Source organism: Schistocerca americana, chromosome 4, assembly GCF_021461395.2.
Source record: "Schistocerca americana isolate TAMUIC-IGC-003095 chromosome 4, iqSchAmer2.1, whole genome shotgun sequence".
Taxonomy (NCBI): domain Eukaryota; kingdom Metazoa; phylum Arthropoda; class Insecta; order Orthoptera; family Acrididae; genus Schistocerca; species Schistocerca americana.
The window spans coordinates 511,662,534-511,679,974 of NC_060122.1; the positions used below are offsets into that span (position 1 = coordinate 511,662,534).

The 17,441-nt window shown below is 43.0% G+C and overlaps 1 protein-coding gene across 1 annotated transcript in view; it reads right to left on the bottom strand.

Annotated features, from left to right (window-relative positions):
• Window positions 1–17,441, bottom strand: part of LOC124612449 (kalirin) — a 1,731,149-nt gene that overhangs the window by 712,929 nt on the left and 1,000,779 nt on the right. Inside the window, exon 28 of the mRNA XM_047140672.1 lies at window positions 6,654–6,753. Within this exon, the coding sequence (XP_046996628.1) occupies window positions 6,654–6,753 (100 nt within the window). The remainder of the gene's footprint in view (window positions 1–6,653; window positions 6,754–17,441) is intronic.

Sequence of the window (17,441 nt, forward strand, 5' to 3'; positions counted from 1 at the left end):
TCAACCTCCGTGCCCAGCGAATGACTGTACTTCCGTCGACAGCAGATCCTCCATAGACTTTGCACAAGCGTTTGTGAATATTGCCCACAGTTTCTTTCTCTGCAGTGAGAAATTCAACGGCTGCACGTTGCTTGTAACTACATCACCTACAGACGCCATTTTGAAACTGTCCTGCAGCTACGGCATCTGTCGGAAATGACGGAAACTTGGCGCGCTCATTCAGGAGACTTCAAATAACACATGCGTAGCGTTTCGCATTCGTAGCATTGTTTTCGGCTGAAAAAAAATGCAGTGCGTTTCTTTCTGGGCAATCCTCGTATATGTCTGCTATGGATGACTGTATCGAGTGCTTGTACAGTGGGGAGTTGTGTTTGTGTTGTTACTGATGAGTGGACGGAAGACAGTGAGACCGAGAAACCCAGTGGCATAGCACCAAGGGGACTGCCCAGCTTTACGTCTCCATCCGGCAGGCGAGTCAGCGTCAATACTGGCACACGCTCTCACTGCACGAGCCACAACGGAGATGTTTGGTCTTTGCTGCAAAGACCGTCACTGTATGCCATCTTCGCTCCTCCCCTCCCCTCGCCGTCCAAATTACAGCAAAGAATATTTCTTGCGTCATTAGGACTAGAGTCGGCTATCTCAGAGTCGAGCGCCACTGCAAAGGTGTGATTTGGCGATCTCGGCTACGTAGGCGGGCAAACAGTATTAGACGGCTACTTAAGAGAGAATTACAGCCACATAACGCCTATTAAATTTTGGTTTCAAACGTTTCACAAGATGCTGAAATCAACCGGAACAGACGGTGAAGTTACGTTTGCACAGCACAGGACACGAGTCGGTATTGTGAAGTTACCCATCGACTCCATACTTAGCACTTTAGTAAAACGTTTAACCGGAAGTACTGAGACACATCACGTCATTATACTTCCCTCTCCAAGAGCTGTCGAAGGCCATGAAAACAAGTACCTTACTGAATTTAAAATGATCGTTCCAGCTTCAATATTTCGGCAAATAAAAGTAATTTAAAGCCCTTAATACACATCAAAATACTCGTCCCTTTCGCAGTTAGCATAAAATGTTGTTTCGTTATCGTGGATCATTCATGAAAAGTTATGGATGCGCATTCTGCATACGAAAGAAGTCCTACAGTTTTCATAACCAATAAAGAGGATCAACATTTTCATCAAGTCACTGCTTGGTATATATAATCGTAGTCTCTGTTCGCAACATCGTCGCATGGTAGTTACTTTACAAATGGAAGTACAGTTGTTTACATTCTGCTGCACGCTGCCACCGCAAACATTGATTCGCATGGAACCACCGCCAATCAACACAGCTTTAATGGCCACTCACAAGTTTATTGCCGTTTCCCGCAAGCCGGCACGCCGGCCGACCCGGCAGCCATTTTCGTTCGATTCACAATGTCGGATTTCCCGTACGTACTGCTCGAATGATTACTAAACCCGCGCGATATGCGGAGTCCGCTGTCTACAGCGTGCTTAATTGGCTGCGTTGGCCAAGAAGCTTCTTCATTAAGAGTTCATTGTTCTTCACACCAAACTGTTTTAAGTCGAGTATAGAAATTAAACATGTACGGGGCTTAATTGGAAATCACACCAGAAACTTTACTTACAGAAGTGCTTTCTCGGAGAGATATCCCGACATACACCGCCTGACAAAAAATGTGAAGCGTCCTGAAGACAATGTCGAATGTCAGTTGTAACTTGGCACACGTACACACCAATGGCGGGTACCTAAATGATTAGAGTTGCACCTCTCTGTGACAGGTACAAAGGCCACGAGAGTGCATTAGTGTTGTTCGTGTTTAGTGTTGTTACCTGGTTTACTAGGCTATGTAACAACGTGAACAGCGTCAGATGTTGTGTGATCACTGCGAAGTACACAAAGTTGTTGTGTACTCGTTTGAGACAGCGTTATCAGTACCTGACAGGATTGCGGATCTCTATTTGGCCTGTTGGTCGCATCGCGCAATATGGAGATTTGTGGGGCAGCGATCTCGATGTTGGACTTTATTGGAACGTGAGGACACGTATACTTATCGTCAATGTATCGCTCGACCACCTCTGACCACCACAAGGAGGGACTGCCGTAATGCGCACCAAGCACATGGTAACCCCTTTACAAAGGCGCCTACTATCGGAGAACAAGTAATGAACCCTCTGCAACATTCCGTATCTTCACACACCAACGGTCGCACTCCAGCAACAGCTCGAATAGGGAATTACCGTCCCATGCGTAAGCTTCCGTTAAAACCACAACACTAGCGGTGTAGGAGTGGTGTCGTCACCAGACAGCATGGACTGCTAATGACTGGCATCGCATTCTGTTCAACGATGAATCGCGTTTCTGCACTACCCCGGGTGACCAACGTCGGTGAGTATGGCGGCGACCTGGGGGAAAGACCTAAGTCTCCCAATGTTTTGGTAAGGCACGGCGGCGTGGTGTGAGGAGTAGGCGGTTATTACTTCAGGTCGCGGCCGGTAGTGACTGCGACGATACAACAGTACAGCACGGCTGTCTCACCACTCAAGCGACAGTACCATTTTTCAACATGACAATTCTCGTTCACACGTGGCACTTGTCTCTGTGAACTGTCTGCGTGATGATGAAGTGCCCCCGTGGCCGGCATGATCCTGAGATCTGTCCTCGATAGAACGCGTGTGGGACCAGCCCTGACGTCAACTCCGTCTCAGTGCTAGTATCCACGATATCAAGAACTAGTCACAACAGTATGTCTCAGGAGAGCCTACAATGACTTTATGACGCCGTTCACAACCGAGTCAGTGCACGGAACCAGGCCCCAGGGAGAGCAGCGTCCTACTTACAGGTGGGCTCATACTGTCAAGTTCTTTGCAACTTTGACTCGATTTTGTAATCAGTGAATAATCACGCACCCGCCCAACCTGTGCATTTGCATTTCGTTTCTTCTTCCTCTTCTAGGTGCTTCACTTCTTTTGCTAGGTGGCGTATTAAGGAGGAACAACATGGTGACGGACGAAGAAACTCGATCTGTTCTTTATTAAGGAATTAGAATGTATACACACTGAAGAAATATCCCCCAAAATATTATGCGTGAACTCCAAAACGCATAGATTCCGTGAGCGTTTGAAGCCGAGTGTGCACGGCACGCCCCGGCGTTAGAGAATCCGTACCGCGCTCATGCTCTCTATTTATACCGATTTGAGTGAACCTGATTTGCAGGAGCGTTGTTTGGGCGGTTTTACTCAAAATGTGAATGCAAGTTTCAACAGTCTCATTTGGAGACACGATCCATAAATAATATCTAGCCCGAAGCGAAATCGTCAACACTGCTTCAAATTTGGCCGTATGTCTATTCAGCGTAGGGCATACTGCATTAATGCACGTGGCACATGCCCTTCAAATCAAAACCGGCGATGAAATGCGCTGTGAGGATACAGACGCCGGCAGCGATGAAAAGGGCTTTCAGGACGAAAATGTGGACTTATCAGGTCAAAGTAGCAGAAAGCCGCATCCACTAGCTATAGTTATTATGGACCAGGGCATCGATGATATCCCGTAAGTTTCAAGCTTTGTCCCTTTTTTATGTGATAAATACGAGGGTAATCCCAGAAGTAAGGTCTCCTATTTTTTATAAGTACAGAACTCTGTTTGTGTGGAAGTTGGTCACACTGCTATGAAGAGTGCTTCCCGCGCTGTGTGTAAAGAGATCCCGTTGGCTGTTACCGCCAAGTGCGAACTGCGCACAGCTATTCGGTTTTTGAACGCGAAGGGCACTGCGCCGATTGAAACCCATCGCCAATTGACGGAAGTGTATGGTGAGTCGTGAATGGATGTCAAAAATGTTCGTAAGTGGTGTAGAGAGTCTGCAGCTGGTCGGACCGAAATTCACGACGAACCAAGGAGCGGGAGACCGTCAATTTCTGAGGAGACAGTGTTGAAGGGTGAGCAAAGCATGCGTGAACATTGGCGGTTCACCCTGGATGATCTCTGCACGTTGGTTCCTGAGGTTTCCCGAAGCACCGCTCATAGAATTTTAACGGAAACATTGAACTACGGAAGGTGTGCGCAAGATGGGTGCCACGCATGCTGACTGAGGACCACATGCGGCAACGAGTTGATGCTTCCCGCGCATTTCTTCACCGCCTTGGAGCCGAACAGGACAACTTTCTGGACTCAATTCTCACGTGTGACGAAATCTGGGCATACCACTTTACACCCGAGACCAAGCAACAATCACGCCAGTTCATAGTTTTCTGAACAGCACGGCGGCGAGCTGGTATGACATGGGCACAAAAAAACTGCAACAGCGTCTACAAATATGCATCGACAGAAATGGTGATTATGTCGAGAAATAGCTAAATGTTCAAGCTGTAAACTGATGTAAACCATTGCAGAAATAAACAGGTCTATGCACTTATAAAAAAATATGAGACCTTTCTTTTGGGATTACCCTCGTACTTGTCAATCTTTAAACGAGTTTTTCTGAAAAACATGTTTTTCGGAATGATTGTCGTCGCCAACGCTACCATTTTCATCCGATTTTAATGATCTTTGGTCTTTGTTGAAGCAAACTGAATTCTCTTCAGTTCATCGTACCCAATTTTTTCTATGTCCATATTTAGTATTTTTTTCGGCCAAAAAAGAGCGGTCCAAAAATGTCCATTTTTTTCAAATACGTACCTATAATTTCGCGAAATTTTATTTATTTACTCTTTTTTGCAAATCCCTACGATCAACTAAAATTACATCTTTAAGGGTCAGGGTGATATGTTAATTTCATGTCTCAGATAACCACAACCGGAGTTACAGCGACAACCGTCGATCTACCTCCTTTCTGAGCAGCCGCGGGAAAATCCCAATTACACAGTGAAAATATTAATATTTTTCAATGAAAATACCAATAACAACTTCAATGTACGCTTTATTCATTGCAGCAAAACCCATTTGTCAACTATATTCCAGAACGGAGAAAAAAATCCTGAAGTTGAGCAATATTTCCGTCCGTCACTCTGTTGTTCCCTCTTAAATCCCTTTGATATTAAAATAAAATTTTATGATGGTATAACTGTTTCGCGGAAAACTATGTCAGATTGTAAGTTCCTCATTTCTGTTCTCAGGTGGATAACAGGTCTTCACATTACCTACACCAACGAAAAAATACTTTTTGGTTACTTTTTATAGGTTAACAGTCGAAGATAGCATTCTCCAGTAAGAGAGTTCTACTGACATCAGATATGGACACAAAGGCGAGGAAGAAAAATTTATGAAAGTATACGTCAGGAGTACAGCATTTTATGGAAGAGAAATATGGACCATCTGAAATGCAGAAAATAAAAAAAACTGGAAGCATTTGAAATCTGGTGCTATCAAAAATGTTACAAATTAAGTGCCCAGATAAAGTATGGTATGACGAAGCGCTAAAGAGAATAAGTGAGGAAAGAAGTTGGTGGAAGACAATACCAGAAAAAGGAAGAGATTAGTGGACATTTGGTACGACATTATTACCGAGTAGTCGAGTCTAGAAATAATAGGGAAGACAAGATTGGAATACATAAAACATATGATATTGGTTGTAGTAGTTAGCACGAATGAAAAGAGGAGGAGGGGGAGATTAGTGTTTTAACGTCCCGTCGACAACGAGGTCATTAGAGACGGAGCGCAACCTCGGCTGAGGGAAGGATGGGGAAGGAAATCGGCCGTGCCCTTTCAAAGGAACCATCCCGGAATTTGCCTGAAGCGATTTAGGGAAATCACGGAAAACCTAAAGCAGGATGGCCGGAGACGGGATTGAACCGTCGTCCTCCCGAATGCGATTCCAGTGTGCTAACCACTGCGCCACCTCGCTCGGTGGATGAAAAGACTGACACAAGATAGTAAAATATGGTCGACAGCATCATACCAGTCGAAAGACAGATGACATAAAACGTAAGTTGCTAACAGGTTACCATAGCAAATCGGAACAGAAAAACGGGTTTTGATATAATAGAGTCATTCCGCAATTAATGACTCCCGCTGAACAGATACAGAAAGTACAGTAACACAGTTCGAGTAAATATCAGCTACATACTCTCATTTCTCCACTTACTCCCCACCATTCGGAATACACTACGCTCACACTGCGCTCGTAAAAACCTGAACCACTTGAGGCTAGCCACTGTCTTACAGCTTTGACGACAGCATCTGAGTCTGGAAAACGTTGGCCACGTAAATCACCTTTCACAGGCTCGGTGATACGGAAGTCTGATCGTACTCATCAGGACTCTACGGCAGATGTGGCAGGAGAGTCGAACCACAGATGGAATCTGTTCTCCAATAGGGCATATACTCAATCCAGCGAGTGACGTAGAAAAATATCTCGCATCCAATATGTTCACGTTTCATAGCACACTGCAACATCCTGATGGATTTTATTCTGTTGTTCACGCTCGAGGGATTCCGCAACGTGAAATTCCTCCTCACAGAACCGGTCTCACCCATGGCCCGTCAGGAGTGAGTACGGATCAAAGCGACGCGCCGCGACGCGACGCTATCACCCTCCGCCGTGCGTGGAGGCTTCACCCGCTAGTCCCAACTCCGCCTCCCTCGAGCGCACAGCGGTAATAAACAGCCCAGCAGGGATAAGGCGGGCGCCAACCGGCGGTACTCACCTTATCGGAGTCGGTGGTGTTGCCCGAGCCGAAGGACGCCAGGGATCCCCGGTCCAGGTTCTCCACGCTCTCGTCCAGGGACGCCGAGTCCTCCAGGTCCCTAAAAAAAAAGAGAGGAATAGGAAATGCTCTTAATCCATTCTGACAATGATAGAGCAACTGCCAACAACGTGCATTCCTTACGAAGTTCCTTCCACAAATAACTTGCAACTAAGATAGTAGTAGTACGTAGCTCGTGGTCGTGCGGTAGCGTTCTCGCTTCCCACGCCCGGGTTCCCGGGTTCGATTCCCGGCGGGGTCAGGGATTTTCTCTGCCTCGTGATGACTGGGTGTTGTGTGATGTCCTTAGGTTAGTTAGGTTTAAGTAGTTCTAAGTTCTAGGGGACTGATGACCATAGATGTTAAGTCCCATAGTGCTCAGAGCAATTTGAAGCATTTTTGAACTAAGATAGTAGGTATCGCATTCCAACACTATGAGTAATTCCAAGGAACACCCTACAGAAATAATAAACACAACACAGTATTCACCAAAACCAAAAACAGCATCTGATCAAAAGTGTACGGTCACCACTACATAATGCGGAACTGATCGCTAGATGTCTTGAGAGATGGACCCGCCAATTTTAAAGGAAGAGGGGAGTATTGTGTTGTTAGTAGAGAAACAGTTAGTAAAAATTCCATCACGGACATTTCAACCCTTATAAACCTGTCCAAGTCGACTGTTAGTGACATGATTATGAAGTGGAAACGCGAATGAATAACCACAGCTAAACCAAGACTAGGCAGGTGCCGTCCAGCAATGTGAAGGGTGATTGTAAAAGACGGCACGAAATCAGCGGAAGGAAATACTCGAGAGTTACAAAGTGCAACCAGTAGGCCAGCTAGCACAATGATTGTGAGTAGAGTGTTGAAAAGAATGGAATACAATGGTCGAGCAGGTCCTCAGAAAAGTCACAAGCTTCTGTAGTCAGCACTAAGTGACGCTTGAGGTGGCGTCAACGGCGACGCCACTGAACAGTGGATAAATGGAGACAAGAGATTTGAAGTGATGAATCACGCTCTACCCTGTGGCAAACCGATGGAAGGATATGGGTTCGATGAATGCATCGAGAACGTTTCTCTGCTATGTACAGTAGAGGAACAGATTGGACCTGGACGTATGAGAATGACAATAAACCATGTCGTACAGCAGCATCTGTAAGGCAATGGTTTGTGGGCAATAACAATCCTGAAACGGAGTAGCCTGCCGCGACTTCCTACCTGAAATTAATGCAACGCCGTTGGGATGAGCTAGGACGTCGAGTTCGCTCCAAACCCCAGCTGCCAACATCGCTATCTTCTCTCGTTCCAACTCTTCAGAAAAAATGAGGTGCCATGCCTCCACTCACGCTGAGACACCCCATTGAAATTTTCCCCAACAGAGGCCAAGCGGTCATAAAGGCGAAAGGCGGACACACCCAATATTAATCTCCACTAATAAGTATCTGGAGACTTATGACAAGATACAATTCGAGCATAACATTCAGTTACGGTCCTGAAAAAAAGTTGTAATAACAATTTTTTGAAAAATTGATAGAATTACGTACTGGAACTCGACAAACGATAACTTCACTTTATCGACGGTAAAAGTCATTGAACTCCGTCGCTGCGAATTAAATTACATATAAAGATACAGCACCTAGCCACTTTCTTGTAGCATTACTGCAGCCAAAACGAGTTTCTCGTTTTCATCTATCTTCAGTTGGGGTAATAGTCTAATCATTGTTATGATTACATCATTCACTTCGAACGATGCAGCTGATTTGCGTAAAATATTAATCCTTTACCAACGACGTTTTTAAGACGTGTATTTACATCTGATTAAGAGTTAGGTCCACTTACTTCATGTCGCATTCTGTAGCTCTACACATGGAAACACACTTTTAGATACCATGTTATGATCCTGCAACGCAGTGGTTGCCATTTGGATGACTTAGCGTTTGTTTACGTGGCAATTAACCTAAAATGAAATTTTTTTGATATCTTCGGAAATTAGTTGCGTTATTGGGCTTAATTTGAAGACCTTCAAACGTAATAAAAGGCCTCTGTATGAATGAAAAATGACATCATATTTAGTATCATTTCTTACGTGTGTGTGTGTGTGTGTGTGTGTGTGTGTGTGTGTGTGAGTGAGAGAGAGAGAGAGATGTACATAACATAGTAATAAAGAACTACAGGATAAAGAATAAAAGTAATGCATCTAACCGTAAATTAGGCGTAAACATACGTCTTCAAAAACTTTTCTTTTACTTTTTGCACAAGTCAACTGCAGCATTCAAAATGCAATAGATGTAAGCATAATAATAACGAACGCATACCCATATTACTTCACGTAAAGATGGGTAAAAACACAAAACGTACGTTGACAAACAAAGTTTTTAGTGGTCGCTGCTGAATTTGTTCAAGTAATTCGATCAATAGTGCTGTAAAAACGTCTTTCCACTATCATTCAGAGACACCTTGCTAGGACACCATTATGTTGGAGAAGACTGGGGCAAAGAATTCACCGGTGATCGTGTTACAGGAACCATCTCTGTATTTGCCTTCCGTGAGGACAGAAAGGAAAACATAGCCAGCAGGCGACTTGAGATAATACTTCTGTGGCTCTTACAACTCAATGACTCCTTTCACGAGCCGTAGACCCCTTGCACGGACCACTGTGTACACTACGGCAGCACCGCGTCCAGGTGGGCAAATGGGCAACAACTACAATCTGCGACTATTTTCGCGTATAGTGGCTCAAGGCCTACAACTACACCGGATTTGCACATTTTAGATGTCTAACATTACTAAAGTATCATTGGTTTCTGATTTTAAAAAGTGCTCTCTGAAACACCAAACACGTTTCACACGCTAAAGAGTTTCAGAACTAGTGGGGCAAATGACTGTGACATAGTAGCTTTTCTAACGGAAACGAGAATTAACGGAACGTTAAGCAGGGAACGAGAATCTGATATCAACTTTAAAAATTATTTGTTATTCACTGCTTTTACTACAGGCGCAATTCTCTGTGCAGTGGAAGTGAACTAATTAACAGACTGCATTTAATATAAAAACAGGGAATTTAAGCCTCGTCCTCTCGCTCTCTCGACATATTGTATCAGTAAAATCGCATATTAACATGTCTGTATGCACAACTAGTATTGAGCTCCCGTTATATAGAGCGCTGCGTATCAGTTAACATTTCCCTTTTATTCTTTATTATCTTTCACGTTTAGGAAGAACAGACTGTACTTTCCAGTACGGCAGGTAATTAAATGAGCGTCAACTGAGGCCGATTCCCAATTAGGCAATCACAGTGGTATATCTGATTACAAATAAATCGGTACAGAAAGCGAAAACTAAATGCCATATAAGCAAAACTGAATGCAAATAAATTGCTCCAAAATGCGCTTGACGGCGCGAAAGATCGTCGATAGTTCACTCATGAAACATTCCGTCTCCGCTATTTCCTTTCGCTTCTCGTTACAAAGCATTACTGTGCTATAAATATACAAGCACGCTTATGCAAAAGCCGGCAGATAGAAATATAATTGCTCCAGAAGACCGAGTATAAACTTTTGTTCTGGCGGGTGGGTATGTATGACATATTCTAATTATTTTATTTACAATGTGATTACAGTCATCTTATTGAGCAATTCACTGAAGAGAGAAAGACAATGGACGACCTAATAATCGGCAGATCCTTTCTTTGGTTTTCAGTTCGAGGATTGGCAGGCAGGAGTCAAATCGGCAGCAGATATCCAATCTGCACGCCTTTCTGCATTCTTCAGATGACCACTAAGCAGAATTCTTCTTTATATGATACTGTTCGTTAACTCCTCTTCTCTCACACTCTTTTAAAGCCTTCGTCATTAGCGATCTTATCAGATCATTTAATTTTCAGGGTGCGCCTTTAACACTACATCTTAAAAGAATTCATTCAATGTTTTGCTTTCCTCAGTTCCCAAGAGTCCAAGTCTCACACCAACACTCCAAGCATATGCATTCCTATTTTGTAAGCTATTATATTTTTTAAGTAAATATCGTTTTCTTTTTATTGAAAGCGCCTTTCGGTTGTTAATTCCGCAACTCAATTCTTCCCTAGTTATTTTGCTTCCATAATACACTAACGAGTCAACTTGTTGTTGCAACCTGTCACAAATGAGTACTCGCTTTGGCTTGCCATCCTTTGTCACAAACCATCACCTTTCTTGTTGACTAGTTTATTTCCAAGTTACATTCTTTTCCCATTACTTTAATAAAGCTTCTTCACTTTTAGCTGAAACAGTTACACGATTACCATATCCCATCATGTTCAAGCAGCTTACGAGAATGCAGCCAGGCGACAACGTCAACAAACGCCGGTGTTTCGACAGGTGCACACACTGTCACTTTCACGACAAAACTGCCGAAATATCGGCGGTTGTCGATGATCTCATCCGCCTGCATTCCCTCAAGTTGTCTGATCACTCTGTAAGTCGGGAGCCACTGTGTAACATGTACATGGCGTGTTTGGAAAGTTTGCGAAATTTTTTTAGTTTTCTGGAAAAGAATTTTATTTTTTCGGCTACATAAATGTTATCGTCTTGAAAATATTCGCCCATCAGATATTATACTCTTATGGCAGCGCTTTCTCCAATCCTCGAAACACTTCTGGAAATCTGTCTTTGAAATTGCATGACGCTTCCTTTGCGACGTGTTTTTAATCTCAGGTAAAACGGCGTCCCTTAAGGTTTTCTTTCTTTATTTTTGGAAATGGAAAAAAGTTACAAGGGGCCATCCCTAGGGAATATGGAGGCTGGGGCGTCATAACAACAGTTTTCCTAGCAGCTTCGGTTATCTAAGATCGTCATCACCTTACATGTCCGTTGGGCGTGTTGCATACCTATCGGGCGTTACTTCTTTTCGACCGCTTTGTTTGTACATGAGATCCAGTGTTTTAATAGATTCCTCTAGAATCTGGAAACAGTGAATCGTCTAGAGACATGGTGAGGATATATAAAGGACCACGTAACCTAAGGAACATTTTTGTTGTACATAATTGTGTTCCTGCCTGTTACTTAAAAATAAAAAGTATTTATAGCAAAACTGAAATTGTCACTATTTAATTCAGGTTTTATTTGAATATTGTTGATTTTCAATGCGAAACAGAGGGATGTTGTAGAGGGAAAAAAAAGGAAAATAAGATTTATCATACAGCACTAGAAAATGCAGTTTCCCCAAAGAAAGATAAAATTTAAAAGAAGCCAAAAAAATCAAACATCGTTTCAGTACTTCATTGAGCTTATATAAAACATGGTTCTCTAATTAATATACAACTTTCGCACTGATCAGTAGTATCAGGAAACTCTCGCCACAGATCATGATGAAGAACGTTCCATTGAGTTCGAAAAAAACAATAATAATATATATTTTTTATGTCTGTGCATGTAAACTGTAATTTCATCACAAGTAATTACTCTGGTTACATAAAAGTGCAAACATTACACGATACGCTAATTTTCATTACTTATAAAATGCAATTTATAATTTGTAAGGATATAGAACACACAATGGACTAACAATGAACAATGTGCGGCGCTAATTTTGTGCAAAACAAAGAAAAAAAGCAAAGAGAAGTCGTCGGCTCCCTGTTTCTTTCTCTATCAAAGCTACCGACACAAAACTACCGGCAACCCAGTCATTTACTACGTCACTTATGTGTTGTACCAAAACGACCGAACTGAACTCTGGTTGTGTCACTTGCTAGTAGCCCTGTGCTTCTGTGGAGAACGTGCTTTGGTGAGACGGAGGAACCGAGCGCTGGTGGGAAAGCCACCACTCGCCCCGCCGGATGCTGTGCGGGTCCCCGCAGCCCGGCCGGTGCAGCTCGCGTCGCCTTGACCCGTGGCGCAGAGCCGCTGCCACCCCACCCCCGCCATCCCCACCACCGCCCCCTACCCGCGGCCGCAGCGTAATATCGCCCCTGCCGGCCGCCCCTCGCCCGTACTACCGGACGGACGCTGCGTTCCCGGGACAGGGATCGCCCGGCTACTACTGTACACCGGTTCGCCTGTGCTTTACGCTTCCCGCCAGACACGCACGCACTACTGGTGCCTCTGCACGAACACACGTCGCTAAGGCGTTACATGGCCGCATGAGATACAGGGACGAACAAAAACATGGAAACACCAAAAACACAAGACATTATCATCCCTAATACGATGAAGGAAAATCGATGACACTCGAAACAGCTTCCATCATCTTGGAATCGACAAATACGTGTGCTGTACGGTTTTCAAGGGAATCTTATGTCATTCTTCCCGCAAAATAGTTGCAAGTTCAGGTAAAGATGATGAGGTTGCAAAGCCATCAGGCACCCTCGTCTCCAAAGATGAACACAAAGACTTGATAATAACGAGATCTGGTGACTGAAGTGGCCAAAGGAGATGAAACAGTTCATCCACATGCTCAGAAAATCAGTCACCATTGGGGCATAAAGACGGTACCATGGGATGAAACTGATCAGCCAAAATGGTCACATCATCCTTGGCAGTACTGCAATCTTGCAAGTTAACCTAGAGCCCCATGCAGTACCACAGTATGGCTGCCCAAATCATCACTGAACCACAGCAGTTTCACTCTTGGCCGCAAGTAGCCTGTATTGTAGGTTTTGGGGGTTGGGTTGGGTTGTTTGGGGGAGAAGACCAGCGAGGTCATTTGTCTGATCGGATTAGGGAAGGATGGGGAAGGAAGTCGGTCGTGTCCTCTCAAAGGAACCATCCCGGCATTTCCCTGGGGTGATTTAGGGAAATCATGGAAAACCTAAATGAGGATGGCCGGATGTAGGACTGAACCGTCTCCTCCCGAATGTGAGTCCCGTGTGCTAACCACTGCACCACCTCGCTCGGTCGTAGGTTTTGGATGACGTACACCAGATGTAGACTAAACCAGAAGTTAGAAACAGTGACAAGACTCATCCAACAAAATTAAATTCTTCCATTGCTTCATATGCCAGACTTTGTGATTTCAGCACCAAGTTTCCAAGTTACAGGCATCTGCATCAGTGATGCATGATTTGGGAATTCCAATTCACTCTGAAGTTCCCAACTTACGAAGATCTCTTCATGTTGTTTTGGTGCTGACAGGGTTCGCAAATATAATATTCAGTTCTGCTGTCATTTTTGCAGCTGTTGTACTCTATTTTCTTTTTTCCCCTTCCCCTCAGTTATCTTCAATAACCGTCTGCCGCAATCACTCAACACCCACTTTCATCTACATTGTGACTTAACAGATATGTTTTTCCACTTTTGTTGTACGTGGTATAATCTTCAATATGGTGCCTGTTGAACGAGAATTTGGGAAAATTATCTGTTTTCGGTCTTGGCTAGACAATATGAAAGAACTGTAAGTTTTGATTACGAGGCATTGAAATGGCTATAATTGGATTATATGCACTGAATAATGGTATTCCACAGCAAACCAAGTATTATTTCTACTGGAAATTAGACCACCTTCTCCACCAAGTTCAGAAACCACCAAGAACTTATAATATCAGAAGACTGTAATGCAAGAGTGGGCTTACAAGTGTGAGAGTAAGCCATTAAGTATCTGTAATTTTGCTCAGCTTGCCTTTAGGCTGGCTCTACATCTTTCTGTGCTCACTAGCCACTAGATGGCATGATTGCCTTCCCCTGTGGTAGGCTGCAGCAGTATCACATCAGTCTATTTTGCACTGTTACAATTCAAAGATGGCCATACCACTCTTTGTTTCACTATAGAAGAGCAGAATTTCATAATCCATTTTTTGTGGTCTGAAGGTTTACCAGGGGTGAGTTCTAGAAAACTTTAAGTGCAATACAGTGACAATCTTTTGTCACAATGAAATGTTTAGCAGTGGACTAAACAGCTCAAAAATGGTCATATGAATATGTAGGATGAGGAAACAGTGGGGCACACAGCTACAGCCACAACCACAACTGATGCCAATACTGAACAAGTCCATGCCTTGGTTCTGAATAACAGATATATGCATATGAAAAAATGCTAACCAGAATTAACTTTTACAAAATCAGCGTGAGATGTATTCCAAAATGTTCCAAAACAATTATACACAGATTACAAGTGTAACTGTGTGAAAATCTGTCAGGACCTAGTGGATCACCATGCTAATGAATGTCAAAAGTTTCAGGAATGAATCATTACTGGAGATGAAACATGGATTCATCACTTCAAACAAAAGTGTAAATGTGAGAGCATGAAATGGAAATACCATAAATCTTCAGTCAAAAATAAATTCAAGTGTCAATAAAGTGATGCTCACAGTTTTCTTGGGACTCACAAGACCCAATCCTGCAATATTACCTGCAAAAAAAAGATACTGTATCAGCAGTAAACAGTGCTATGCTGCTAAACAAGTTGAAGCCTGTAATTTACAATGAATGCAGAGGTCTAATGCCAGAAGGTGTTCTTTTGTTGCATGGCAATACTCCTACACATCCTGCCATCCACACCATTAAAGCTCTTCAAACACTGCATCTTGAGGTGTTGGGTATCCTGCACACTCCCAATCTCACTCCATCAAATTACCATCTGTTTGGTCCACTCTAATGACACTTTAAGGGGACATCAATTCAGCTCCAGTATAACTTGAGAATTTTGACCACACATAATTCTCATAAATATATTCACAGATATATATCTAAAAACGAAGATAATGAGACTTACCAAACAAAAGCGCTGGCAGGTCGATAGACACACAAACAAACACAAACATACACACAAAATTCAAGCTTTCGCAACAAACAGTTGCTTCATCAGGAAAGAGGGAAGGAGAGGGAAAGACGAAAGGATGTGGGTTTTAAGGGAGAGGGTAAGGAGTCATTCCAATCCCGGGAGCGGAAAGACTTACCTTATACCTGTCCTTTTTGCCCCCTAAGGTAAGTCTTTCCGCTCCCGGGATTGGAATGACTCCTTACCCTCTCCCTTAAAAGCCACATCCTTTTGTCATTCTCTCTCCTTCCCTCTTTCCTGATGAAGCAACTGTTTGTTGTGAAAGCTTGAATTTTGTGTGTGTGTTTGTGTGTCTATCGACCTGCCAGCGCTTTTGTTTGGTAAGTCTCATCATCTTTGTTTTTTTCCCACGTGGAATGTTTCCCTCTATTATATTCACAGACATACATACAAAAGACACTCATTACTGCAGAAATCATCACATGTTTACATTATTACTAAGCAAATACAAAAAAATGGTAGTTCAGAACTGCAGAGTCATGTGGGGAGTGAATTGTCGATTTGATCAGAGGTGTTATATCTGTTTAGGAGAAACCATAAACTACTTGACAACTGGCTAACCAGCAAATTGGACAGAAACTGGAGCACAATGGTACAAGACCTTTCTTCTGAAGGTATTTAGCACTAAGAATTTATTTTGATGAATATTAGAACAAGAAATGATGCCAGAAGGTAACATTATTGAAAAGGAATGTTAGAATATTAAATAAGTATTTATGAAAATTTCTTGAAGTACTGATGATAGATAACCAGGAACCTCCATGAATATTTGATGATCTTAAGCACTTAATATGTGAAAAGAAGAAAGCATACAAAACATGTTCATCAATCAAATCACCTCAAGATAGGTAATAAATCAAAAGTTAGGAAACAGAATTAGATCAAAAAATAAAGAGATGTAGGAACATAAATGCATTCAAATTTAGAGTGTAATAGGTGAGCCACAAACTATAGTAGCATGGAGGATTTTCCAGGTATGAAGAAAACACCAGTAAACAAAGCAGCAGACAGCTTAGTTTCTTTAACAGAATGGAAACATCATTTTGTAGCTATTCTTATTCAAGAATACTGCACAAAAGAGGGAGAAGGTAAGACTGATGAAATCAATCAAAATATGAGGCATGTACTATATCTCTATATTTTTTTAAGAAATTGTATGTGAAAACAAAAAATTACAGAATATTGCTGATACACTTGTTGATTATTTTTCCAGATAATCACCATCCCATTCAGTTCATGTAACGAGACATGGCACAAGCTTTTTCACACACATCAAAAAAAGTTTTGCATCACCTCGTTTCAGAGAGTTCTGGAATCTGTACAGAAAATTGGAACAGAGATCAACATAAACATCATTTCCACCCTTTTTATTGCTCATGAAAACCACATATTGCATGTTGTACCCCCATACAGTGAAACCCTCAGAGGTGCTGGTCCAGATTCCTGTGCACACCAGTACCTCTAATACCCAGTGGCACGTCCCCTGGCATTGATGTGTACCTGTATTCGTCATGGCATATTATTCACAAGTTCATCAAGGCACTGTTGGTGTAGATCCCTCAGAGTGGTTGGTGGGTCACATCGTCCATAAACAGCCCTTTTCGATCTGTCTCAGGCATGTTCGACAGTGTTCATGTCTGGAGAAAATGCTGGCCACTCTAGTCGAGCGATGTTGTTTTCCTGAAGGAAGTCATACACAAGATGTGCAAAATGGGCATGCAAATTGTCGTCCATGAAGACGAATGCCTCACCAATATGCTACCGATATGGTTGCAATATCATTCGGAGGATGGCATTCCCATATCATACAGCCATTACGGCGCCTTCCTTGACCACCAGTGGCATACGCCGGCCCCACATAATGCCATCCCAACACATCAGGGAACATCCCACCTTGCTGCACTTGCTGGACAGTGTCTCTAAGGTGTTCACCCTGACTGGGTTGCCTCCAAACACGTCTCCAACGATTATCTGGTTGAAGCCATATGCGTCAGT